General features: G+C 41.6%; 1 protein-coding gene across 3 annotated transcripts in view; it reads right to left on the reverse strand.

Annotated features, from left to right (window-relative positions):
* Positions 1-13,204, reverse strand: part of samd11 (sterile alpha motif domain containing 11) — a 53,373-nt gene that overhangs the window by 18,047 nt on the left and 22,122 nt on the right. For all 3 annotated transcript variants that reach the window (XM_079478703.1, XM_079478702.1, XM_079478704.1), the window contains exons 5-6: positions 5,104-5,196; positions 1,348-1,503 (exon numbers count right to left, since the gene is read on the reverse strand). In XM_079478703.1, the coding sequence (XP_079334829.1) occupies positions 1,348-1,503; positions 5,104-5,196 (249 nt within the window). The remainder of the gene's footprint in view (positions 1-1,347; positions 1,504-5,103; positions 5,197-13,204) is intronic.

The following is a 13,204-nucleotide window of genomic DNA, read 5'->3' on the forward strand; positions in this document are numbered from 1 at the left end:
GGTAGGTTATTTCAGAAGCTACAAACTTGAAGATGGTGAATAAAGAGTTTGTTGCAGGTTTAACAAAAGTGAGGAGGTCAAAATAATTAAAAGAATCAATGAAAGAAAGAACAGATTCATACATTTTACCATTGGGTGAAAAGGTGAGAGAAGGTATCACGCTCATCAAAGTCTTGGCAGACAGACATGTTGGCAGTGGTTGACTGGCACAGCCTTATCAAGGGCTTATGAGCTCAGCGTGCAGGGGCAAGCCAGCACGCTTGCATTCCACAGGGGAGGAACACCATCTTGGCCTGGTGAATGTTTATAATGGCAACCATTATGAAACCATACACCTGACATTTTTCCAGAAGTGTAGGGGAGGAACCGGCGGTGACCCTGCAAATCACGTGGCTTCAGGATTTCCCACAGAGGGGTAACGCCCAGGGTTTCACATTTAGATTCCATTCCACAGATAAGCACACCTTTTTAAGGTGGTTGCGGTTGATGAGATGTGAAGAGATGGAGAGAGGAAAGGGAAATCTTTTGTGCAAGAGAACGATTTGATAGAATTAGGAAGGGAATTGACACCCCAACGTGTTGTGCGCGGATCTGTCTGCGTTGTGCTTCGTTGCAATGGCAAAACTATTAGCTGCAGGTGACGGAGAGCTCTACGCTGTCATAAAACCCTAGACGTGAGCGGTACATACAGTGGGACTAATTTCTTACAGATGTAGAAGAGGGGCAATTAAAGCCTTTATAGCGTTCACCCTTTGGATTTGCAGGCGGTAATTAAGAATCATTACTGATCAAATAAAATGTTAAGTCGTACGCTTTCAGATTCTGCAAGAATGTGTGAATGATTACATTTATGGTGCTGAAAAAAGGCCATAAAAGCCAGGGGACAATTAATGTTTTTGTAGAGGAAAAAAGTAAAGCACATCTTAAACATAAAAAACAAATAAACCAACATTATGCTGCTAAATTTTGGTTTACAGATCCTTTTCATAACCTAATTTCCGTGAACCCTTGTACATCGTCGTTGACCGTAAATTTGAAAACGAAAGAATAAAGGAGAAAAAGACGCAGTTTCCATGGCGTTGGTAATTTACAGGTTTGGCTTGCAGCCAATCAAAGGGCCAAATCGATCCAGTCAACCTCAGGGCCCAATGGCAGCGTTATTTACTACCCGGTGTGGCAGTACTCACAGATCAACCACCCTGACATCCAACCGTTGGGTGGGCTGAGACCGCAAATAGAATTGTCAGTAATCTCTGCAGTAGAACGCTTGCTGTTTGTGTAGTATCAAGAAATAATGCGGGCGATTAGAACCGAGCTCATGCACGTACACAGGTGACACACACTCACCGTGACTAGGGACACCCATGTTGTTAGCCAGCTGGTAGAGGCGCTGCTGCTGCTCCTCGTATGAGCCGTGCTCGTTCAGAGCTGACATCATGCGCCGGTAGTGTTCCTCGGGGGTCATATGACTGCCCGGCTCCAGCGCTGGCGTGTGGGAGTTCTCTGCGGGATGAGAAAAAAATAAATTAAATCAGGTGTCCCACAAAAACCGCCTCTGCGTGATCTTATTTGATATTGTGCGAATGAGTGAAGGAGGGCGAGAATGGCTAAGTAAATTAATAAGCGGTATCCGTACGTGTGGTTCTCTTGAGGAGCTTGCGGTAGACGGGGCGGCAGTAACTCAAGACGGCGCATTGGGGAGAGACTCTTGGGGGCGAGATAGGGAGGAGGAAGAGAGGTAGAAGGGGGATATTTTACTCTCCTCATTGAAACCGGACCTTGGCCCCGGGCTGGCGGACTGAAGCGGCGCGGCCCGGCCCAGGAGATGGGGGAGTGTGTTGTGCCAAGCGCCAGATAATCCGCCCAAGAGGCTTCAGGTGTGTGTGTGCTCATGTGTGTGATGTTTTAAGTGTGTATGCATTTGTGTGCGAGAGTAAACTACATTTTTTTAATTCCTGGTTAAAAACCAAACTTTTTGGCAACACTAAAATCTGTAAAAAGGTATAATTGTATTTTATAATGCACTAAGTTGTCATGATAAATCAAGTTGGAGGACAGAAAATATCACAAGCTTAATATAAAAAATCCACACCCTGAAAAACAAATGTGTGCCCATAAAGACTAAACAGTACACTCTGCCTGAACAAACACCATTTCAAACATTTCAAACATCCCGAAGTTGGCTGCTAGATTGTCGGGGAACATTTTGGACATTTTTTAAATTGTCAAGAGGTTTAAAACGAGTGATGAAAAAAGGGGTGGAATGTGATGTTTGTTGGTGTTTGTTGTGCAGTTTGAGCCAGCCTTAAGATATCTCCTTAGAAGGAGCATCTTGTGCCACAGGACATAAGACATAAAGATCAGGATCACGGGTGTAAAGCTGCTTGTATTACTGGTCGTGTAAGTGAACAGCCTGTGTTAAGTCCAGCTTTTCTGTCTGCTTTAGTCATTAAAGGTAAAACCTGATGCGCTGAGATCAGTGCTGCCCTCCAGCTGTGTGTATTTATGGGCTTGTGTGTGTGTTTGTGCATGTTTGGGAGGTAAGATGGCAGACGACAGCAGCTGCTATGCTCTCAAACTATACACTCACACAAAGGCACAAACATTTCTGTCTAATTTGGGTGTGGTGGTGGATCACCAGACACGCAGACGCAAGACATTAGATCAGCGGCGTTCTAAAGCCATGCTAATCCACAGCGGGTGACCAATGCAGGCCGACTGTAATTCACAGGACCAAAACACACATACCCATTTATCATCCTCAGAGCGACGGCCGTGCTGATTGGCTACATGGTAATGACTGAGCAGGTAAAGCCTAAAAATAAACCACTGTCCAAACAGCGGATATCTCAGACGACTAACTATTGGGTGTGGATGTGTTGGGACATTTACATGCAGAACAGATGTTACAGATGGGAGACAGAAATGCCTCGTTGGACTCGGATGGATCGCTTGATTATATTTGGCTTGGTGTCATAGAGTTTGCCTGATGTTTGCTGCAGCCTGTTGCAATGTTTCAACTCATTAGTTCAGCTTGTTGACAATGCCCAGGGGCATCGCTCATTTGCATATTTGCTAAATATTAGCTTTAGATTTAAATGTAAGGTTTAGCATTATATTTTGGTTTATGTAAATGAGTATAATCTATTAATTATACTACCACTCGAAAGTTTAAAATCACTTGACTTTAAAGTTTCTCACGATCCTTTAACCTTTTAGTCTGAAGATATATGAAGACAAAAGTACCACTGTGCCAACATATTCGTTTATTTCAATACAGAACTATATATAGCTGTGGAAAAAAGAGACCATTCCACATTTTTCATTTAGATGTAATTTCTAGATGTATTGTAATTTCTAAATTTCTAGATGTATTGTGGTCGTTAAAGTCCAGTGTCTGTTGAATTTCAACAAAATTAAACCTCAGGGGTAACAAAGTCATCCAACAGCAATGTGAAAGACTGACAGCAAAACTGTGAGCATAATCTCATAAAAAATACTTCATTCCTATATACATGTACAAATATTATTATTGTTTTAATTACATTTTAATTTGAACAATATTTGAGGACTAATTATTTTGACCTGTTTCTCCAGTTTTCATTTTCTGCAAATAAATGCAACAATATTTAATTTTCATTTTAAATTTGGGAGAAATAATGTACGTAGTTCACAGAATGAAACAAAAATTATAATTTTACCAAAACACTTAAATATTATAAAATAAATATTTTCAAATCATAAAAACTGATTTTGAAATGGTATAATATATGTGATTTATTTCAGCTTCTTCTAGTCACAACATAATTCCTATAGTTGCAATAGTATTATCACACTAAGGGTAAATGTGAAAAAATAATACATAAAGAGTGTTTCAAAACTTTTGAACGGTATTGTACTGAGGAGGAACTGGACTCATAAATTGGAACATAATAGCCTCAGACCTGTTTTAGACTTTAGATTTAACCTTTATTTTATGAGTGCTATTTTATGACTCGCCATTTGTCAAATCAAGTTATGTCAAATTATGCCCTGGTAAAAGTAAACTCTAAACTGGACTGCTGAATGTAAGCCTCACTCAGTAGCTGAGCCATGTGGCCCAGATGCACATGCATGCTTAAGAGACCATCTCAAACCGGCATGAAATTCCATGATGCTCCATGTTGGTTTGGCACTGGTCCAGCAGATGGACCAGCATAGTCTAGATATTCTCCAACAAATCTCAGCTGGTGAAGGTTGTCAACCACTACGGCCCTTCTGGTGAAGCAGATCGACCAATTAAGTCTTGCTGGTTGATCTAGATAAAGCTTGGTTGGACACCAGCATACCAGCATCTCATACTGGGGACCAGCATCCAACATATACTGGTCTTATCAAAATAAATATTCCACAGCAGAACACTGTACTGTACTTAAGCAGGTTCAGCCAATCCCATTGGTTGGAACAGAAAAACAGAAAACAAAAACACCAGACACTAATCAAGACAATAAGTCAGATTTAACTCTAGGCTAAAAGCAAAACAGAATTTGAACAGCCGAAACACAACACAGCCACCTTTAACACATCTAGATTACCAATGCTTCAGGCATCATGGGCAATGTTTTCAACAACAATGCTGGCCGAGTGTGTTTGGTAATGAGTGTAAGGTCAGATCCTCTTTTAAATTCAGTCAGAGCCTCAGATTTAGAAAGTACAACCTTACCAACAATTTCCCTTTATTGATCCTACAACACCTTCTAAATGGCAAAACCCCCGCTAGCTGCGAGCGCAGAGGTGTGTTATGTGAAAGTGAGAAGGCCGGAAAAGAGCGAAAGATATGAGATCTAGCGCTATAAAAGATATTTATCAGTGTGTTTAAATCAGACCAAGGGGTGCGACATATCTGCCCTTGTGTTCTTGCTGCGAACAGCGTTTGCCTGGGTTAAGAGGTGGGGGGAGGAGATAGCTTTCTTCCATTGAGCTCTTGTTTCTCCTCCCTCCTCTCTCACACCATCTCGCCCTTCTATTCCCTACTCCATTTTACGCACTAAGGTTAAGCACCTCTGATTGTACCGCATTATAATCTTCACACACGCATGCACGCTTCTCGAGAGAGGCCCTTACCTTTTGGAGACACGCTGCGGGACTTCTTGCTCTCAGATGGGCACTCGCTGCTGCTGTTGGGGGAGTAGGCTCTCCTCTTGCCTAGAATGTCATCTGTGGAAAAGAAAGAAAGAAAGAAAGAAAGGTTGAGATACGGTCAGACGGTCCCTGAACCCCATGGCGTGGAGCTAGTCCCTTGGCTCTGTACCTGAATACATGCTGAAGCCGTGAGAGCTACTAAAGATACAGAGAGATGTGAGGGCCCTGTGCCAGCGTGGATGACAGATCTGGTTCTTACTCAGCCATGTGCAGAAACGAGAGATTCTTTGCTTGCTCTCTCTCTCTCTCTCTCTCCTATCTCAAACAAATACACTCACCCTCTCTTTTGCACTCTCAACCTGTATATCTACTGTGGTTTCTTGTTTTGACTATCTATCTATCTTTCTATCTATCTATGCATACAAAAGCTCCTGCTCTTCGGACTGGTCCTGTGCTCTGCAAAACCTGGATAAATGACTAAAGTAAAGTTGTCAAGCCAGAAAAGAGAGCTGTCCTGACTACGTCTTCTATCAAACTCCCCACTCGCCTCTCTGGCTGCGCTATTACGCCTTCTCTTTTTTTTACTTGCTCTCACTCTCTGTTTGCAGTCCATGTACAGCTCGCACCTTTTTCTAATCTCTTCCTTCCTTCCTTTCACTGTTTTCCCCCTCTCCGATCGTTCTTTTTATCTCTCTCTCTCTCTCTGAAAGAGTGGAAGCTGTCTGCACTAGCCTAATGCAGCGCTCTAGTGAGTCGCTGGTGTCTAGTGTACGATTACAGCACCCTCCTCCCCCCAAACACATCTCAAATCAATATCCTGCTAATCACGCTGGGAGGGGTGCTGCTGAATGCATGGTGGTGCATGCATGCAGGAAGGAAGAGACCGTTTGTCATTGCACTCGCTCTCTCACTCTTTCTGCCCTCACGCACAACATGAAGTAAAAAAGTCAAAGCCGCAGAGTTATGCTCTTCCTTTTGCCTTATGTTGTTTGCTGCTGTCAGATTCTCTATATCTAATTGGAACGTGCAATAGATGGAGACACAGATTGTCCGTTTTTGCTGTGTGTGCACAACGGAAAGTGAATCTGTGACTTTAAATTCAGAGCCAATTCATTTGAATCGAAGGAACAAACAGGAAGTAGAATTGTAATTTAAGGAAGTAAAATTAAAAAGTATAAACGAAAGGAGAAAATCTAAGACTTTCTTATGACTGCTGTATGAACTATTGGTCACTATGAAATATAAACACGTAACAGTAAATTAAAGCTTGGTTGATTTTAACCCATGGTTGAGTCAAATGTGGACATTGTCTTGGTTAATTTAACCCAACTGTTGAGTTGGTCCATATCTGACCCAACCATGGGTTAAAACCAGCATTTTTAGAATGTAACATATAAGGCATATTTTCTAGAAATATTAAATGATATTGATGAACAATGTTTTACATGGTGTCCAGTATTATTCAGAAAATTTTATTGCATTTAACAAAAAATAAAATCACTTTTTTAAGAGCATGGTGAAAAAAGAATTTCACAAAATTTTGTTTATCCATCAAAAGTGTGCCAACTAACCTGTTTTCTACAAGAACATCTTATGAGTCTAAATGAATATGGTATCGGTTTATTTATGATTTATTTATATTTGTCAGTTAACTTTTATACATTTCAAAAGACATTGACGTTTCATTCATTAAAATGTTCTTACTATCACTCAAATTCAACTCAATGTGGTCTACTTGAATATTAAAATTAAACCATTTCATTGAGTCTATGAACTTTGCCAAACCCTGGTGACAAATGCATCCAATATTAAGTTTTTCTGATTCTATTTATGCACAGACACCTCTTTGGCAACCTCTAGGTGCATTTTATACACCTTCTAATGGAGGCCATTACTACAAATGACCTTACCCTTGCTTTATTAGACATGAATGAAGCCCTACACATCAAAGCGGCATGTAAAATGGGGAGATTCTCGCATGGCAACAAAACAGAGAGTAGCTGCACCTCCATATACGTCCAACACAAAAGTACGAACTCCTTTAACGCGCCCCTCCTCTCGTACTGCCTCTCCACACCAAGAGTTCTGTTCATACCTCACTCTGATAAGAGTGCTGGAGAGAGAAAGCAAAGCAAGCCCGCGCTTGAAAGACATTTTGGAGTGGCAGAGCTCAGTCTGGGATGCTTTGTGGGGAGCGAGCTTTACTAATGACGCTGTTTGATGTATTCTCTAAAGGTGGAAAGGCTGTCTATCCCACTCGAAAGAGAAACAGGGGCCTCTCTAATGGCCCCCATCTCCTCTCCTAACCTCCGCCCAAAGACAACAACAACACTCCCTCCGTCCGTCTCTCGCCGCTCTTCTTTGAGGTGAAGAATCTCCCTTGGCGTATTCAATTATTTTCCGTTCTCCATGTTCAAGTAGACCTGATATGTAGAAATGTATTGCAGCATGAGTGTAAAACTATAGCAATCAGTCTCGCCTGTCTATTCATGAACCGTATGAGCTGATCTGACAGCCGTCGCCTCAAAAAACTTCAGATAAGCAAGAAGACGAGCACAGACCATAAAAAAACATGAAAAATAAAAAATGATAAATCAATGGCGCCCAACCAGGTGCACGCCAGGGGGTATTTAAGTAGGATCAAAAGGGCACTTAAAAGATTACAATTTTGCGTTGTTAAGCCTTGAAAGATTCCTGTCAATTTTTTTTATTTAATCAGTTAATCAGTTACTTTTTTTATCAGTTTGTGTTATTTTTGTAATAAAAAGCTAAATATTTGCTTTAAGGGATAGGTCCTAGTTTACCGTACAATGAAAATTCATTTATTCACCCAAATGTTGTGAAAAACCATATGTGACTGTTCTGTGTAACACAAAAGAAGATATTTGGAGAAATTTTCTGTTAATACAATGGAAGTCAATGGGGCCCCAATGTTATTTCTTCAAACCAGCATTCTTCAAATGATCTTCTTTTGTGTTCTGCAGAAGAAAGAAAATCATAAAGGTTTGAAATGTCATGAGGTTGATTAAATGATGAAAGAAATTTCTGTTTTGGGTGAATTATCCCTTTAATACATATACATAAAGTATAACAGCACCACTAAAAGCCACAGTCCCTCTGGTTTCAGTAGCAGCTAGTGTTGTACACATGATCTACTCTCTTTTCCTCTTTCTACATCTGTCTGTGACCCTAATCTCTTAGCAGTGTCTTTCCCACAGGGCTCAGCCACCCTAGCGCTGCTATCTCCATCCCAGCCTGTTCACCAATCTCCATGGTGTCTTATCAGGCAACTTCCTGCCTGCCAACACTCCCAAAGCCCTGGGCTCCGTCCACTTCCTCTGCATCTCAACCTCCATCTCCATCTCCTCGGAATCACCGGTCCTAAACCATCACTCAAAGCGAACCATGGGTCATACTCACATGCGCTTCCTCAATTCCCCTTAGTGATTAAACAAACCTTTAAATTCACATGATGCGATTTGACAGCGCAGCACAGAGCGATATGCAGTGCGGTTTTCATAAGCTACAGGGGAATGTTTTTGAGCAGGGCAGCTTGTCCGTGATGTTGGTGCAGGTGAAGAGGAAACCTGGCTCTGGACCACACTAGATATGCTCTTAGCACTTTGGTCTGTAGCTGAAATAATGCACTTTATAAGGCAAAAAGCATTCTGGGCCGTAAGGAGGTAGCAGTCATTCTGTATGGAGAAGCTGGAGGCGGGAGGCACTGACTCACAGTTTCTTTTCTCCTTATAAACCTTCACGTTAACTATTCACCCACACTTCTCCTGCTTCTATCCGTTTATTGTTCTCTGTTGTGTGTTTTTTGCCACATTTTACTCACTCACATTTCGAGTTTTCGGTAGTTTGAGACAGGGTAAGTTTGATTTGAACTTTTTGGCTATGTTTGAAATGAAATATTAGCATTCTGCTCAGCGAATACTGCGCAGGACTGTATATACTGTACACTGTTGTTTTTGTGAAAAAGTGCAAAAATAGTTAACTTGCTACACTCTTGTCACATTACCTTAAAACATTAATTGTTTAATTCAAAGTGCCATCAGGGTATTTTTTTGAAAATAACACAATTCAATGTATTTTGAAATAGAAATGTTTTAAATCTTTAGCAATGCAATTAAAAGGCAGTTACAATGTGATTGTTACAGGTTATGTGTCATATTCGAAATACTACAGGATACCAAATGTCTTACAATATAGTGGTATACATACTTACTTAATAACGCACACAGACGTCTCTCTCTCTCTCTCTCTCTCTCTCTCTCTCTCTCTATGTCTCTCTCTGTCTCTCTCTCTCTCTCTCTCTCTCTCTCTCTCTCTCTCTCTATCTCTCTCTATCTCTATCTCTATCTCTCTCTCTCTCTCTGTCTCTCTCTGTCTCTCTCTGTCTCTCTCTCTCTCTCGCTCAGTGTGTTTATAGAACAGGCTGGGTTTCAGCAGCGCCTGTCTGCCTTAGGGTCAGAGATTTTAAGGCGGAAAGCTTTTAATACCAATTAAAAGTTGCCTCTTAAAGCTGCGATGCTCACATTTAACACAGAACATGGAGGCTTGGAGCCTCCTCGTGCCACGGCTACGTTACCCAAATCACGGAACAGCTCGTGTCGCCAACACTACCACTAATTCCTCCATCCCTCACCAAACAGCGCGAGGCACGGAGTCGGGCCAGAGCGTCTGCAGAATTTTAATAAAGGGACGGGGGACTGGGGGAGATGGATAGAGAAATAGAAAAACAACTAAATGAGGAGAGAGGGAGGCTCTTGGTTTTTTTCTGCTGAACCTTTTGCTCCCTCCATCTACTGACAGGTTGGACAGGCCATACTCCTTAATTCCCTCTTCTTATTCCTTTAATCTGTCATCTTTATCAGGCAGGGGAAGTGGCGGGCGGCACGGCGGAGCCCCAACCTCCAATCAATCTCCACATTACAGCTGACAGAATGGTGCTAATAACTTATTGATCCCTGTGTTTGCGGGGCTCAGCCAGAACTGAAAGCCTGGCATTGATTGGCTATGTGGGGGGGTGGGGGTGGGCTGAGGGACAAGCGCAGCGCTTCCGCCAGCCCAGAGGATTCGGCACCCCCCACTGCCGCTCTCCCACAGAGAGCCTTAGGGGAAAGAGAGAGAATGAGAGAGAGGGAGAGAAAATGAACGAGAGATAGGGAAAAGAGAAAGATCAAAATCAAGCAAAAGACAACGAGGAAACAACAGAACGAGGCAACCGAGAGAAAAAAAAGAGCGAGGAATAAAAAGGTGTCAAATGGATGAGGTTAATGCAGACAGATGCAGAAAATACAGACAGAGGTTATCTGCAGCAATGAAAAACACGGGAGGTAGTAAGTAAAGCACAGAGCACAGATCTCATGTTAAAGCTCATGCTAAACTACATTTAACAATATTTGATGGGAAAAGACCCCAAATAAAGATCATTCAAAGTTTTTACAGATTTGTCAGTTCTATGAATTGTTGGTCTCTGTTTTCATGCAGACTGTGGACACTGTGTCACATCTCAATGTTTTTTTTGTTGTCTCATTTCATAAGCACAGCATTTTTTAGACACTGTCAAGTTAAAAGTAGTTCAACTTCGTAACATGTGTCTCAGACCCCCTTAAGAATTAGGAAATAATAAGAAAATATCCTTGTTAACAGTATTTGTGATTTATTGCAAGCTTTCTTGGATCTTTATTTTTTATGACTTATCCAACTATGTGTTAAATTGACAGCCTTAATTCTAACATACAAATTCAGAAACTGTACACTGCTTTGCTGGACAGATACACGCAGACACATGTCGACCTTCCTGTCTGCCATTAGTAAACCAAGAGCGTGGTAGAGAGGGAGGAAAAAAGCAAAAAACACCTTATACGCCTATTAAGAGTCTCTGGTCTGACCGCAAAGCCACGTTTAGGAGTCTACACAGAGAGCCAGACTAGCTGCCGGCGCCCTGCCCTCCCCCCCATCCTGCGCTGGGGCCAGTAGGCCGACCGGCCGGACGGACGGACAGAGGGTGGGAGGGGTGGATGGGGGGTGCAGTGGAGCCGCCTCTCCTCCGTCACTGACTGGCTGTGGTTGACGCCTGGGTCAGCTCTCATGTCTGTCCCTCAGATTTAATTAACGGGCCTCTCCGGCGCAAAGCGAGCTCGGCACGGCGGCCAGCTTCCTCTTTCCTGCGCTGTCTCACGACTCCATGCAGTCCTCCCTCCCTCGATGTCATACAACGCTGTGCTCATTCATTTGTTTTGCACTTTTCCAACCCTTTCTTCTCTCTCTTTCTTTCTCTCTCTCTCGCTCAACCACATACCCACAGAATAATTCAGACTTAAAAGGAAGTAAACGAGACTGTTCGGCGAAAAAAGGAAAAGCAGTTGGAGTCTCGTAGCTGAGCAAGGAAAAATGAACGGTTGGGTCTGCTTTGCTTTGAGTTTACATAAGGTTGACATTTTACATAACGGTACTTTAAAGTTCTATATCACAAATTACTGAAATATACAATACATGATATAGTAATATACGTGGTAAGAATATATCAAATTAGCAATGTTGTACATTTATACAACATAATATCAGCACTTGCTGACAGTCTTTGTGCTGCTTTGCTGATATCACAGCTAAAATTCAACTTCCAAATAAAATACACACCTTCAAAACCACAGAGGTCCACTGCAACCACACAGTATTATTTTAAGTAGCAAATGTGTCTTGAGTAAATTACAACTAATAAATCTTTAAGACATTTCTGATCTTCACATATCTTTACACTAGGACATCAAGAAAACAACACATTTCCAACTGGGCCTGTACTTCCCTGGTCGACCCCTAACCTGGCCCAGGGACGGAACGCTCTCTAATTTCACTGGCAGACAGAATTAGATGCGCTGGGTGATCGGATTGGACTTGTTTACAGACACATCTCTAGCTGCTTACAGCTCCTCTTAAACCTCTTCGTACATGTTCAAACTGACAGATTTTGGTCATCGGCCAGCCCGCAGGTGGCTCCGGTCCGTAGCCCTTTGTGTCCTGCGCAATTAAGATTACGTTTAAGCATCTTCACTGTAGATTATGAGAGATTACACTAGTCTTTTACCCAGTGCTTAGATCTCGAGGCCAGTCTAAACATCCGGTCCAATAAAGGGGTTTCATCTTTATACCAGTTAGATCATATGAGAAGGACACTGTCTTAAAACTTATACTGAGTCAATCCCACTGTGAAACAAAATCATCCTCTATAGACGGTTTCAAAGCAACAACATAAACAGACGTTATTGCGCACACGCTTTTTAGGCCTAAACTTAATTTCCGCTACATATCCGCAAAGTATAGAGTCCATGTACATTATTTCTGATAAATAAAAAGAAACAACAAGTAAATTTAATACAATAAAATATTAATATAAATAAAATAAAATATAAATAGTTGTGTTATTAGCCACTAGCCAGAAACGATCAACAAACACAGAGCAGAAGTAAACTTCGGGCCAGGCGTGTGCGTCCGATGAAACTTTAATATAAACTATAAACATAAATAAACATGAATGAATCTAATAGCATAATAATTCACAACGCCACGAAAACGGTGCATGCTTTACTATAAATCAAAATGATTCAACCTGTGAATGAGATTAGCAAACAATATGTCCAAAAGCCGTATGTTTGGTCTGGGATTAATGATAAATAAAGCTATTTACGGCAAGCAGTTTCAACAGTGGTTTAAGTTGTGTGCTAAGAGAGAAGAAGACAAGAGCATTAAGTAATGGAATAAAGACGGCCACAATGGGACGCGTAATAAGCTTACAGCCCTCAATCATGCAAATTACACCGAATTAAAATACTAGCACACAGTCAGTGTAATTGTTCAACATCAATCAAGGGATAAAGCCTGCAAAAACAGAGTACTACGGTAATAAAACACTATAATGCAGACACAGAGAGAGAGAGCATGGCAACACATTACAGTGAAATAAAGATAATGCAGCACTGCACATTTCACACGTTGAAGTCATCATAATCATTCGCGCGATTAAAAAATTATGACGTTCGCTGGTTTTGTCACAATAAGTGTAACCTAACTTATTTCA

The sequence above is a fragment of the Barbatula barbatula genome, assembly GCF_947034865.1.
Source record: "Barbatula barbatula genome assembly, chromosome: 17".
In the NCBI taxonomy this organism is placed as follows: Eukaryota; Metazoa; Chordata; class Actinopteri; order Cypriniformes; family Nemacheilidae; genus Barbatula; species Barbatula barbatula.